Here is a 15,661-nt window from a genome sequence, read left to right on the forward strand (position 1 = left end):
CGGCGTGCTATAGTATGCCGTACGGTAGGGGCTATAGCCCATGTTCAAAAATGATGAAAAATGAGGATAACATTTTTTTCAAAAATTCAAAAAACAATGGGCTATAACCCATGTTTTTTGAAATTTTTAATTTTCTTCAAATCCTCAAAAATGATGAAAAACGGCGTGCTATAGTATGCCGTACGGTAGGGGCTATAGCCCATGTTCAAAAATGATGAAAAATGAGGATAACATTTTTTTCAAAAATTCAAAAAACAATGGGCTATAACCCATGTTTTTTGAAATTTTGAATTTTCTTCAAATCCTCAAAAATGATGAAAAACGGCGTGCTATAGTATGCCGTACGGTAGGGGCTATAGCCCATGTTCAAAAATGATGAAAAATGAGGATAACATTTTTTTCAAAAATTCAAAAAACGATGGGCTATAACCCATGTTTTTTGAAATTTGGAATTTTCTTCAAATCCTCAAAAATGATGAAAAACGGCGTGCTATAGTATGCCGTACGGTAGGGGCTATAGCCCATGTTCAAAAATGATGAAAAATGAGGATAACATTTTTTTTTTAAATTCAAAAAACGATGGGCTATAACCCATGTTTTTTGAAATTTTGAATTTTCTTCAAATCCTCAAAAATGATGAAAAACGGCGTGCTATAGTATGCCGTACGGTAGGGGCTATAGCCCATGTTCAAAAATGATGAAAAATGAGGATAACATTTTTTTCAAAAATTCAAAAAACAATGGGCTATAACCCATGTTTTTTGAAATTTTGAATTTTCTTCAAATCCTCAAAAATGATGAAAAACGGCGTGCTATAGTATGCCGTACGGTAGGGGCTATAGCCCATGTTCAAAAATGATGAAAAATGAGGATAACATTTTTTTCAAAAATTCAAAAAACGATGGGCTATAACCCATGTTTTTTGAAATTTTGAATGTTCTTCAAATCCTCAAAAATGATGAAAAACGGCGTGCTATAGTATGCCGTACGGTAGGGGCTATAGCCCATGTTCAAAAATGATGAAAAATGAGGATAACATTTTTTCAAAAATTCAAAAAACGATGGGCTATAACCCATGTTTTTTGAAATTTTGAATTTTCTTCAAATCCTCAAAAATGATGAAAAACGGCGTGCTATAGTATGCCGTACGGTAGGGGCTAGAGGCCATGTTCAAAAATGATGAAAAATGAGGATAACATTTTTTTCAAAAATTCAAAAAACAATGGGCTATAACCCATGTTTTTTGAAATTTTGAATTTTCTTCAAATCCTCAAAAATTATGAAAAACGGCGTGCTATAGTATGCCGTACGGTAGGGGCTATAGCCCATGTTCAAAAATGATGAAAAATGAGGATAACATTTTTTTCAAAAATTCAAAAAACGATGGGCTATAACCCATGTTTTTTGAAATTTTGAATTTTCTTCAAATCCTCAAAAATGATGAAAAACGGCGTGCTATAGTATGCCGTACGGTAGGGGCTATAGCCCATGTTCAAAAATGATGAAAAATGAGGATAATTTTATTTTCAAAAATTCAAAAAACGATGGGCTATAACCCATGTTTTTTGAAATTTTGAATTTTCTTCAAATCCTCAAAAATGATGAAAAACGGCGTGCTATAGTATGCCGTGGCGTACGGTAGGGGCTATAGCCCATGTTCAAAAATGATGAAAAATGAGGATAACATTTTTTTCAAAAATTCAAAAAACGATGGGCTATAACCCATGTTTTTTGAAATTTTGAATTTTCTTCAAATCCTCAAAAATGATGAAAAACGGCGTGCTATAGTATGCCGTACGGTAGGGGCTATAGCCCATGTTCAAAAATGATGAAAAATGAGGATAACATTTTTTTCAAAAATTCAAAAAACGATGGGCTATAACCCATGTTTTTTTAAATTTTGAATTTTCTTCAAATCCTCAAAAATGATGAAAAACGGCGTGCTATAGTATGCCGTACGGTAGGGGCTATAGCCCATGTTCAAAAATGATGAAAAATGAGGATAACATTTTTTTCAAAAATTCAAAAAACAATGGGCTATAACCCATGTTTTTTGAAATTTTGAATTTTCTTCAAATCCTCAAAAATGATGAAAAACGGCGTGCTATAGTATGCCGTACGGTAGGGGCTATAGCCCATGTTCAAAAATGATAAAAAATGAGGATAACATTTTTTTCAAAAATTCAAAAAACGATGGGCTATAACCCATGTTTTTTGAAATTTTGAATGTTCTTCAAATCCTCAAAAATGATGAAAAACGGCGTGCTATAGTATGCCGTACGGTAGGGGCTATAGCCCATGTTCAAAAATGATAAAAAATGAGGATAACATTTTTTTCAAAAATTCAAAAAACGATGGGCTATAACCCATGTTTTTTGAAATTTTGAATGTTCTTCAAATCCTCAAAAATGATGAAAAACGGCGTGCTATAGTATGCCGTACGGTAGGGGCTATAGCCCATGTTCAAAAATGATGAAAAATGAGGATAACATTTTTTCAAAAATTCAAAAAACGATGGGCTATAACCCATGTTTTTTGAAATTTTGAATTTTCTTCAAATCCTCAAAAATGATGAAAAACGGCGTGCTATAGTATGCCGTACGGTAGGGGCTATAGCCCATGTTCAAAAATGATGAAAAATGAGGATAACATTTTTTTCAAAAATTCAAAAAACAATGGGCTATAACCCATGTTTTTTGAAATTTTGAATTTTCTTCAAATCCTCAAAAATTATGAAAAACGGCGTGCTATAGTATGCCGTACGGTAGGGGCTATAGCCCATGTTCAAAAATGATGAAAAATGAGGATAACATTTTTTTCAAAAATTCAAAAAACGATGGGCTATAACCCATGTTTTTTGAAATTTTGAATTTTCTTCAAATCCTCAAAAATGATGAAAAACGGCGTGCTATAGTATGCCGTACGGTAGGGGCTATAGCCCATGTTCAAAAATGATGAAAAATGAGGATAATTTTTTTTTCAAAAATTCAAAAAACGATGGGCTATAACCCATGTTTTTTGAAATTTTGAATTTTCTTCAAATCCTCAAAAATGATGAAAAACGGCGTGCTATAGTATGCCGTGGCGTACGGTAGGGGCTATAGCCCATGTTCAAAAATGATGAAAAATGAGGATAACATTTTTTCAAAAATTCAAAAAACAATGGGCTATAACCCATGTTTTTTGAAATTTTGAATTTTCTTCAAATCCTCAAAAATGATGAAAAACGGCGTGCTATAGTATGCCGTACGGTAGGGGCTATAGCCCATGTTCAAAAATGATGAAAAATGAGGATAACATTTTTTTCAAAAATTCAAAAAACAATGGGCTATAACCCATGTTTTTTGAAATTTTGAATTTTCTTCAAATCCTCAAAAATGATGAAAAACGGCGTGCTATAGTATGCCGTACGGTAGGGGCTATAGCCCATGTTCAAAAATGATGAAAAATGAGGATAACATTTTTTCAAAAATTCAAAAAACAATGGGCTATAACCCATGTTTTTTGAAATTTTGAATTTTCTTCAAATCCTCAAAAATGATGAAAAACGGCGTGCTATAGTATGCCGTACGGTAGGGGCTATAGCCCATGTTCAAAAATGATGAAAAATGAGGATAACATTTTTTTCAAAAATTCAAAAAACAATGGGCTATAACCCATGTTTTTTGAAATTTTGAATTTTCTTCAAATCCTCAAAAATGATGAAAAACGGCGTGCTATAGTATGCCGTACGGTAGGGGCTATAGCCCATGTTCAAAAATGATGAAAAATGAGGATAACATTTTTTTCAAAAATTCAAAAAACGATGGGCTATAACCCATGTTTTTTGAAATTTTGAATTTTCTTCAAATCCTCAAAAATGATGAAAAACGGCGTGCTATAGTATGCCGTACGGTAGGGGCTATAGCCCATGTTCAAAAATGATGAAAAATGAGGATAACATTTTTTTCAAAAATTCAAAAAACGATGGGCTATAACCCATGTTTTTTTAAATTTTGAATTTTCTTCAAATCCTCAAAAATGATGAAAAACGGCGTGCTATAGTATGCCGTACGGTAGGGGCTATAGCCCATGTTCAAAAATGATGAAAAATGAGGATAACATTTTTTTCAAAAATTCAAAAAACAATGGGCTATAACCCATGTTTTTTGAAATTTTGAATTTTCTTCAAATCCTCAAAAATGATGAAAAACGGCGTGCTATAGTATGCCGTACGGTAGGGGCTATAGCCCATGTTCAAAAATGATAAAAAATGAGGATAACATTTTTTTCAAAAATTCAAAAAACGATGGGCTATAACCCATGTTTTTTGAAATTTTGAATGTTCTTCAAATCCTCAAAAATGATGAAAAACGGCGTGCTATAGTATGCCGTACGGTAGGGGCTATAGCCCATGTTCAAAAATGATGAAAAATGAGGATAACATTTTTTCAAAAATTCAAAAAACGATGGGCTATAACCCATGTTTTTTGAAATTTTGAATTTTCTTCAAATCCTCAAAAATGATGAAAAACGGCGTGCTATAGTATGCCGTACGGTAGGGGCTATAGCCCATGTTCAAAAATGATGAAAAATGAGGATAACATTTTTTTCAAAAATTCAAAAAACAATGGGCTATAACCCATGTTTTTTGAAATTTTGAATTTTCTTCAAATCCTCAAAAATGATGAAAAACGGCGTGCTATAGTATGCCGTACGGTAGGGGCTATAGCCCATGTTCAAAAATGATGAAAAATGAGGATAACATTTTTTTCAAAAATTCAAAAAACAATGGGCTATAACCCATGTTTTTTGAAATTTTGAATTTTCTTCAAATCCTCAAAAATTATGAAAAACGGCGTGCTATAGTATGCCGTACGGTAGGGGCTATAGCCCATGTTCAAAAATGATGAAAAATGAGGATAACATTTTTTTCAAAAATTCAAAAAACGATGGGCTATAACCCATGTTTTTTTAAATTTTGAATTTTCTTCAAATCCTCAAAAATGATGAAAAACGGCGTGCTATAGTATGCCGTACGGTAGGGGCTATAGCCCATGTTCAAAAATGATGAAAAATGAGGATAACATTTTTTTCAAAAATTCAAAAAACGATGGGCTATAACCCATGTTTTTTGAAATTTGGAATTTTCTTCAAATCCTCAAAAATGATGAAAAACGGCGTGCTATAGTATGCCGTACGGTAGGGGCTATAGCCCATGTTCAAAAATGATGAAAAATGAGGATAACATTTTTTTCAAAAATTCAAAAAACGATGGGCTATAACCCATGTTTTTTTTAATTTTGAATTTTCTTCAAATCCTCAAAAATGATGAAAAACGGCGTGCTATAGTATGCCGTACGGTAGGGGCTATAGCCCATGTTCAAAAATGATGAAAAATGAGGATAACATTTTTTTCAAAAATTCAAAAAACAATGGGCTATAACCCATGTTTTTTGAAATTTTGAATTTTCTTCAAATCCTCAAAAATGATGAAAAACGGCGTGCTATAGTATGCCGTACGGTAGGGGCTATAGCCCATGTTCAAAAATGATGAAAAATGAGGATAACATTTTTTTCAAAAATTCAAAAAACGATGGGCTATAACCCATGTTTTTTGAAATTTTGAATGTTCTTCAAATCCTCAAAAATGATGAAAAACGGCGTGCTATAGTATGCCGTACGGTAGGGGCTATAGCCCATGTTCAAAAATGATGAAAAATGAGGATAACATTTTTTCAAAAATTCAAAAAACGATGGGCTATAACCCATGTTTTTTGAAATTTTGAATTTTCTTCAAATCCTCAAAAATGATGAAAAACGGCGTGCTATAGTATGCCGTACGGTAGGGGCTATAGCCCATGTTCAAAAATGATGAAAAATGAGGATAACATTTTTTTCAAAAATTCAAAAAACAATGGGCTATAACCCATGTTTTTTGAAATTTTGAATTTTCTTCAAATCCTCAAAAATTATGAAAAACGGCGTGCTATAGTATGCCGTACGGTAGGGGCTATAGCCCATGTTAAAAAATGATGAAAAATGAGGATAACATTTTTTTCAAAAATTCAAAAAACGATGGGCTATAACCCATGTTTTTGAAATTTTGAATTTTCATCAAATCCTCAAAAATGATGAAAAACGGCGTGCTATAGTATGCCGTACGGTAGGGGCTATAGCCCATGTTCAAAAATGATGAAAAATGAGGATAACATTTTTTTCAAAAATTCAAAAAACGATGGGCTATAACCCATGTTTTTTGAAATTTTGAAATTTCTTCAAATCCTTATTAACAGTTTGCAGAATTACAGTAGGCCAACATTTCAAGCACAAACTCAATACAAAGACTGTTAACTGTGAGTGGACGACCCAATTAAGCCTTACACTTACAAATGCCGTACGGTAGGGGCTATAGCCCATGTTCAAAAATGATGAAAAATGAGGATAATTTTTTTTTCAAAAATTCAAAAAACGATGGGCTATAACCCATGTTTTTTGAAATTTTGAATTTTCTTCAAATCCTCAAAAATGATGAAAAACGGCGTGCTATAGTATGCCGTGGCGTACGGTAGGGGCTATAGCCCATGTTCAAAAATGATGAAAAATGAGGATAACATTTTTTCAAAAATTCAAAAAACAATGGGCTATAACCCATGTTTTTTGAAATTTTGAATTTTCTTCAAATCCTCAAAAATGATGAAAAACGGCGTGCTATAGTATGCCGTACGGTAGGGGCTATAGCCCATGTTCAAAAATGATGAAAAATGAGGATAACATTTTTTTCAAAAATTCAAAAAACAATGGGCTATAACCCATGTTTTTTGAAATTTTGAATTTTCTTCAAATCCTCAAAAATGATGAAAAACGGCGTGCTATAGTATGCCGTACGGTAGGGGCTATAGCCCATGTTCAAAAATGATGAAAAATGAGGATAACATTTTTTTCAAAAATTCAAAAAACGATGGGCTATAACCCATGTTTTTTGAAATTTTGAATTTTCTTCAAATCCTCAAAAATGATGAAAAACGGCGTGCTATAGTATGCCGTACGGTAGGGGCTATAGCCCATGTTCAAAAATGATGAAAAATGAGGATAACATTTTTTTCAAAAATTCAAAAAACGATGGGCTATAACCCATGTTTTTTTAAATTTTGAATTTTCTTCAAATCCTCAAAAATGATGAAAAACGGCGTGCTATAGTATGCCGTACGGTAGGGGCTATAGCCCATGTTCAAAAATGATGAAAAATGAGGATAACATTTTTTTCAAAAATTCAAAAAACAATGGGCTATAACCCATGTTTTTTGAAATTTTGAATTTTCTTCAAATCCTCAAAAATGATGAAAAACGGCGTGCTATAGTATGCCGTACGGTAGGGGCTATAGCCCATGTTCAAAAATGATGAAAAATGAGGATAACATTTTTTTCAAAAATTCAAAAAACGATGGGCTATAACCCATGTTTTTTGAAATTTTGAATGTTCTTCAAATCCTCAAAAATGATGAAAAACGGCGTGCTATAGTATGCCGTACGGTAGGGGCTATAGCCCATGTTCAAAAATGATGAAAAATGAGGATAACATTTTTTCAAAAATTCAAAAAACGATGGGCTATAACCCATGTTTTTTGAAATTTTGAATTTTCTTCAAATCCTCAAAAATGATGAAAAACGGCGTGCTATAGTATGCCGTACGGTAGGGGCTATAGCCCATGTTCAAAAATGATGAAAAATGAGGATAACATTTTTTTCAAAAATTCAAAAAACAATGGGCTATAACCCATGTTTTTTGAAATTTTGAATTTTCTTCAAATCCTCAAAAATTATGAAAAACGGCGTGCTATAGTATGCCGTACGGTAGGGGCTATAGCCCATGTTCAAAAATGATGAAAAATGAGGATAACATTTTTTTCAAAAATTCAAAAAACGATGGGCTATAACCCATGTTTTTTGAAATTTTGAATTTTCTTCAAATCCTCAAAAATGATGAAAAACGGCGTGCTATAGTATGCCGTACGGTAGGGGCTATAGCCCATGTTCAAAAATGATGAAAAATGAGGATAACATTTTTTTCAAAAATTCAAAAAACGATGGGCTATAACCCATGTTTTTTGAAATTTTGAAATTTCTTCAAATCCTTATTAACAGTTTGCAGAATTACAGTAGGCCAACATTTCAAGCACAAACTCAATACAAAGACTGTTAACTGTGAGTGGAGGACCCAATTAAGCCTTACACTTACAAATGCCGTACGGTAGGGGCTATAGCCCATGTTCAAAAATGATGAAAAATGAGGATAATTTTTTTTTCAAAAATTCAAAAAACGATGGGCTATAACCCATGTTTTTTGAAATTTTGAATTTTCTTCAAATCCTCAAAAATGATGAAAAACGGCGTGCTATAGTATGCCGTGGCGTACGGTAGGGGCTATAGCCCATGTTCAAAAATGATGAAAAATGAGGATAACATTTTTTCAAAAATTCAAAAAACAATGGGCTATAACCCATGTTTTTTGAAATTTTGAATTTTCTTCAAATCCTCAAAAATGATGAAAAACGGCGTGCTATAGTATGCCGTACGGTAGGGGCTATAGCCCATGTTCAAAAATGATGAAAAATGAGGATAACATTTTTTTCAAAAATTCAAAAAACGATGGGCTATAACCCATGTTTTTTGAAATTTTGAATTTTCTTCAAATCCTAAAAAATGATGAAAAACGGCGTGCTATAGTATGCCGTACGGTAGGGGCTATAGCCCATGTTCAAAAATGATGAAAAATGAGGATAACATTTTTTCAAAAATTCAAAAAACAATGGGCTATAACCCATGTTTTTTGAAATTTTGAATTTTCTTCAAATCCTCAAAAATTATGAAAAACGGCGTGCTATAGTATGCCGTACGGTAGGGGCTATAGCCCATGTTCAAAAATTATGAAAAATGAGGATAACATTTTTTTCAAAAATTCAAAAAACGATGGGCTATAACCCATGTTTTTTGAAATTTTGAATTTTCTTCAAATCCTCAAAAATGATGAAAAACGGCGTGCTATAGTATGCCGTACGGTAGGGGCTATAGCCCATGTTCAAAAATGATGAAAAATGAGGATAACATTTTTTTCAAAAATTCAAAAAACGATGGGCTATAACCCATGTTTTTTGAAATTTTGAATTTTCTTCAAATCCTCAAAAATGATGAAAAACGGCGTGCTATAGTATGCCGTACGGTAGGGGCTATAGCCCATGTTCAAAAATGATGAAAAATGAGGATAACATTTTTTTCAAAAATTCAAAAAACGATGGGCTATAACCCATGTTTTTTGAAATTTTGAATTTTCTTCAAATCCTCATAAATGATGAAAAACGGCGTGCTATAGTATGCCGTACGGTAGGGGCTATAGCCCATGTTCAAAAATGATGAAAAATGAGGATAACATTTTTTTCAAAAATTCAAAAAACGATGGGCTATAACCCATGTTTTTTTAAATTTTGAATTTTCTTCAAATCCTCAAAAATGATGAAAAACGGCGTGCTATAGTATGCCGTACGGTAGGGGCTATAGCCCATGTTCAAAAATGATGAAAAATGAGGATAACATTTTTTTCAAAAATTCAAAAAACGATGGGCTATAACCCATGTTTTTTGAAATTTTGAATTTTCTTCAAATCCTCAAAAATGATGAAAAACGGCGTGCTATAGTATGCCGTACGGTAGGGGCTATAGCCCATGTTCAAAAATGATGAAAAATGAGGATAACATTTTTTTCAAAAATTCAAAAAACAATGGGCTATAACCCATGTTTTTTGAAATTTTGAAATTTCTTCAAATCCTCAAAAATGATGAAAAACGGCGTGCTATAGTATGCCGTACGGTAGGGGCTATAGCCCATGTTCAAAAATGATGAAAAATGAGGATAACATTTTTTTCAAAAATTCAAAAACAATGGGCTATAACCCATGTTTTTTGAAATTTTGAATTTTCTTCAAATCCTCAAAAATGAAAAACGGCGTGCTATAGTATGCCGTACGGTAGGGGCTATAGCCCATGTTCAAAAATGATGAAAAATGAGGATAACATTTTTTTCAAAAATTCAGAAAACGATGGGCTATAACCCATGTTTTTTGAAATTTTGAATTTTCTTCAAATCCTTTAAAAATGATGAAAAACGGTGTGCTATAGTATGGCATGAATTGAACAAAGGGCATTGTTCAATTCATCAAAACATTTAGAGACAAACAAATAGACACTTATATGTAGTTAAAGCAACAGAGTTAAGCAACAGAAACAAACAACAATGGATTCTACAGTGTAAAGACACCAATTTAATTATAAATGTCAATAAAGTTGAATATCTAATAATATCAATTTAAAATGTATTATCCAATACAAATTTCCTTACCATTTTTAATGTTTTAGTTTTGTATTGCTATTTTTATTTGCTAATTGTAGATTGACCTACTTTTTGTTTCTGGCATTCCGCTGCTTGTTATTTTTTATTTTATTTTCATGTGAAGTACTTTGAGTTGCATTTTATGTATGACATGTGCTATATAAATAAAGTTTAATATGTGAAGTACTTTAGTTGTCAAGGATGCAGACAGAGTTGAACCCAGGAGCAAAGTCACAACAAACTAGAGTATAATAATAAAGTATTTAATAAAGAATTACGAGATATCTTACACAGGGGAATGCAGGTAGGAATCAGGCATGAATCAGAATGACATCAAAGTCAACACATGAACAGGCAGGACATCTGTGACACAGGTTATGAACTGACAATGAGTGTTTGTACTGAGTCCAGTTTTATAGTGAGCAGGTTGATTGGAGAAGTGTTCACTGCTGGGCTGATTAGGTAGTTGACAGGTGTGTAAATGGAACTGGGTGTGCTGGAATGGGATATGGGAGGCCAGTGTGGAGACTGAGGGAGAGACAGAATGTGACAGAGTTGCATTTTATGTATGAAATGTGCTATATAAATAAAGTTTACACCACTGACTGTCCCTCCATATAAAATAAAGGCGAAAGTCACAAAAGAAAATTGATCAGTTATAATTCCAGACTATGAAGAATCATTTAATAAAGGAATACTTCCAGATTCAGTTAAAGATTAGCTACAATAATTGTGATATTAAAAGTTAAATGCTCGTCATATGACATAACAGAGAGGAATGGGCCGGACCCTGCGCGCATGCTATTGCATGCTCTACAGTGAAAGGTTCCAACCTAAATCTCATTTGTTGTCATAATGAACCCTAATGATTAGAGGTTGTATGACATAAGTTTGCTTTGAAAAGCATTTAGGTTAGGCATTTGGATTGGTTGATGATTTTTGTTTATTGCTTTTGTTTTGTTATTTGACATGTTTTGTTTGTTTTGTTGTTTCAGTTTTTATATTGACTCATTTTTGAGTTTTTTGTTGATTTTTAGTATTGTTTGAGTTTATTTGAGTTTTGTTTGAGTTTTTGGTTGAGTATTAGTTTTGTTTGAGTTTTGAACCAGTAACCTTTGGATTGTAAACCTCAGATGTATCTTTTGAGCCACGCTGGGCTGTAAGGTACAATCTGGGACTTAAATTTAACCAGCCTTTTAGAATTTAGATGGACATTGAAAATGTTCTTCAGGGGACTTGAACCCTGAATGTCCTGTTTACAAACCCCCGGTTTATCACCTGCGCCACACTGGCATGTAAGGTACAATCGGGAACTTATATTTATACTAAACACTGCTCATTGAAAATCATCTCTCTCTCTCTCTCTCTCTCTCTCTCTCTCACACACACACACACACACTACCTCCATCCGCCTCACTGCACTCCCCATCTCAATAATTCATCGCCGTTAAAATAAAAATGCCACCATCTCACATGCACGGAAGCTCCAGCACAATCAAAGGTTATTCTCTTGCTTGTTTTTAGAAAATTCAAACATGTTTTTTTCCCACAAGCGCTGATTAAAACACTGATACTTCTGTTGGACACATGGTGGATGGCTGGACCGATGGGCCTGGTCACAAATGTAGAATACTAAAACGAAAATAAAATAAAAGGTTCCAAATTCTGCATTCCGCTTGTGATTTCTCTATTTTCAGTGGTCGTGAGATCCAGAAAGTAAATTATTCAATGGCTTGCCATCTGGGTGGCATTCCAGGGGCCAAAACAATTCAGGCTTCAGCTGTCATTAGCCTCACTCGGCAAACTAAAGCTAGAAGCCAACCAGTTTATAAAAGCCAAGTACCATCCATGTATATCCATGTCCAAATGGTCAAGTTCCAGCAACACGTATAACACATGCATATTCATCACACTGGTTGATAAAATACCACCTTGGTTTTGGCAAATTCAACTGTGTATCATTGATTTATTTTTTAGATGATAATATCCCTATTCAAAAGTAAAGGACAAAAAAAAGCTAGCCATTTGACAGTAGATTATGAATTTTCGTTTTTCTGTTTTCATAATTTTTGAGGATTTGAAAAAAAGATGAAAATCACTCAAGACAAAATAAAAGCTTGGGGGGGGGGGGGGAGATGCAATGCAAATGAAAGACATATACTGTGTATCCCTATTCCCTGACATAATTTTATAGCTAAACGGACAGAATTCTATTTTATTTGAATGATGAAACCCAGCTGCCATTAATAGTTGGAAATGGAAATGGAAATTGCGGAAATTGCAGAAATTGCGGAAATGGAAATTGCGGAAATTGGGGAAATTGTAATTGCGGAAATTGCGGAAATGGTGGAAATGGAAATTGCGGAAATGGCGGAAATTGTAATTGCGGAAATGGTGGAAATGGAAATTGTGGAAATGGTAATTGCGGAAATTGCGGAAATGGTGGAAATGGAAATTGCGGAAATTGCGGAAATGGAAATTGAGGAAATTGCGGAAATGGAAATTGCGGAAATGGTAATTGCGGAAATTGCGGAAATTGCTCTTCACTTATAGCTATCTATTTTCAGGTAGATTGTTTTATTTTACTCAGTCAGCCATATCACTACTCATTTTTTTTCATGAAAAAGGTCATAGCTGGGTAATCTATTTTCAGGCAAATTGTGTTTATTGTATTTTATTTTACTGAGCCATAACAATTTATTTTCTGTTAACCAACTTGCTGGCTGAGATACAGTATATAATGTGACAGAGACAGAGTAGACGGATATGAAATGAAACAGAATGACATGGAGTGCATGCACTCCAATGAAGTAGCTTCTAGGTTTGCCGTTTTACTGTAGCAACCATGGGGTGAGGTTTGATAAGAATGGGCCCCAGACCATTCCCCAGACAGTTCCCACTGGCCAAACAGAATAGAAATGCACTGCAGGGGGGCACATTAAGGAGGAAGGAGATGGAGGAGAACCTAGCAAATTAAGGCAGATGGGGGTAACTAAAGGGCTACAAGGGGGCAAAGGGAGAGAAAGAGGGATCAAAGTCAACCATTTGTTGATGCCCACTAAAACTATGTCAGCCAACTTGACAGTCAAATAAGTGAGGCTCAAATGTTCCTAAGTACATTTCGAGTGCTAACCACTTAAGGACTATTTCAAAAATAGCGAAAATGATTATATTTGCAAACATTTTTAAGCAATTGCATGTCCTAAAGAGGGACGCCAGGTTGAACGTGGTTAAGATGTTTTCTAGCATTGCTGTTGTGAGTCACTGAAGGAAATGTCAGTCACTCAAATTAATGCCACAAGAAACAATCTAGTAAACAAAGGAAGGAAAAGTAGAAGAATTGGACTTGAGCCTTGCTCCCTATACATGCAATAAACATAAATTACACTGGTGCAAAGTCATTGAACCTATAAGCCTGCCTTATTTTATGTAGGAATAAAAACTAAATAAAGATTATGTAAATTGTAAATGTTGACTATCATTCTAAAAAAGGAAGGGGTGCTTTGATTTTAGTCAGTGAGACAATTATTTTGGTCTTTCAAGACTCAAAATGGGTAAATATAGGGCCTACATAAATGAAATGTCATCATTTGAACTAGCAGGAAGCATTTTCAGTTTAGATAACAAATTTCCACATATACTGTATGCAAGTTCTTCAGACACTCAGGTATATAGAAAATGATCCTAAATGTACACATTATTGAGATTACCTGCTTCCTAGTAGCTTGGCAAAGGTTTATCATTTTGACAATTGGCATACAGTGTGCTTAAAGGGTGCTTGAGTCCTTAATGGCTAATTGTAACTACTCTCCATCTGTTAAGACCAGAATCTATTAAACCCTGTTTGGAGGAATTGCTGATCACCAGTGGTGTCACACACAAGAGCTGTCCATGGTCCTGTAATGGGATCTTACCTGCAGTAAATCAAAGGCCCAACTCATTACCATAGTCATTACCATAGTTGTACACCCACAGTCAGTGAGAACACAGGGAACCATTCATTGAATACTATACATCCCATTCCCAGCTGATTGTTTATTTCAGTTTTTGATTAGACGTGACAAGAAATGTACAACTATAAGTGGTAATGACTAATGAGTTGGGCCTGTGATTTACTGCAGGTAAGATCCCGTTTCAGGACATTGGACAGCTCCTGCACGCATGTGACTCCCGCCCAGTCAGTGTGCTCAAAAACTGCATTCTGATGCACATACCGTAGTTACAGTAAGAGCCAAACCTTCAAATGCACTGACAGTTGCCTGGCTCAGATGACCAGATCTAATTTCAGCACCCTGGACAGTTCACCACAAACGATGTGGTTCCAGAATTCCAGAATTTTCTTCAAATTAAAATGTATGCTAATGATTTACAATAGTCCAGTGAACATGGATAATCAGAAGCCATCCACTATATAATCCCCTATTAGTATCATCATTAGCCTTGGCCTAAATTGACACGGATTGTGGGACATTACGCATATAGCCTAGTGTATCTTAGGTCAAAGCACATGCTGTGTAGAGCATATCTCATATACAATTATGAAATTTAGCTAATCAGGCCGATTTAAATGCCATTGTGTGTCGTCAATAGTCACACTATCTTTTAGTGCTTAATGGACCTTGTAAAAGATACACAGCCAAGCAACTGGTTAATGAAAACTGATGTAGGCCTATTCTGTATTCACTATTTAACAGCAATGGATTTTGTTTTCGAACGGCATGGGGGAATGTAGGCCTATGCTAAAAAAAAAAGACAATAGGCCTACATGCAGCCCCTTGAAATATATCACACAGCCATACGGATATAGTGCCCACTGCGTAATCACCGCGTGGTTTTGTTGTGCAGAAGTGAGCATGTAGTTAATTGAGGCGTGCTGAAAATCACGTGTTAACACAGTCTGACGCACAGAAATGTGCACTATACCTTCCCACTGGCTCGTCCGTTATACTGTGATATTCAGCGAATGACAGAAATGTGTTTAAACATGTCAAAAGAAATAATAACACCGGCACCATGATGGCATATTGATCCAACTGGGAACAGCATGATCAGCATTAATTTATCATCTTGAAATAGACTTCCCACACCGAGTTGTTGGACATGGTTAGAAGAACCCAGCATCACAGACAGCCAACTTACAACACGGAGAGTGCGTCCTTTATCAAGCATACCAACAACATTCCTACAGCCTATCCGGTCCCTCGTGGGGCCGGTGTATGATGTATCTGAGGGACGTATTACTCACTTGCCACGGTGAGAACCAGAAGAGCGAGCGCTGCTTTCACCGGGGCTGCCATCG

At 34.7% G+C, this 15,661-nt stretch overlaps 1 protein-coding gene across 1 annotated transcript in view; it reads right to left on the minus strand.

The window, feature by feature from the left end:
- The window catches only part of LOC308322833 (neuronal acetylcholine receptor subunit beta-2-like), a 51,178-nt gene that overhangs the window by 34,986 nt on the left and 531 nt on the right, over positions 1-15,661 (minus strand). The window contains exon 1 of the mRNA XM_080774313.1: positions 15,608-15,661. This exon is cut by the window's right edge and continues 531 nt beyond it. Within this exon, the coding sequence (XP_080630439.1) occupies positions 15,608-15,659 (52 nt within the window). The 5' untranslated portion in view covers positions 15,660-15,661. The remainder of the gene's footprint in view (positions 1-15,607) is intronic.

The sequence above is a fragment of the Protomyctophum bolini genome, assembly GCF_963924005.1.
Source record: "Protomyctophum bolini genome assembly, chromosome: 10".
In the NCBI taxonomy this organism is placed as follows: Eukaryota; Metazoa; Chordata; class Actinopteri; order Myctophiformes; family Myctophidae; genus Protomyctophum; species Protomyctophum bolini.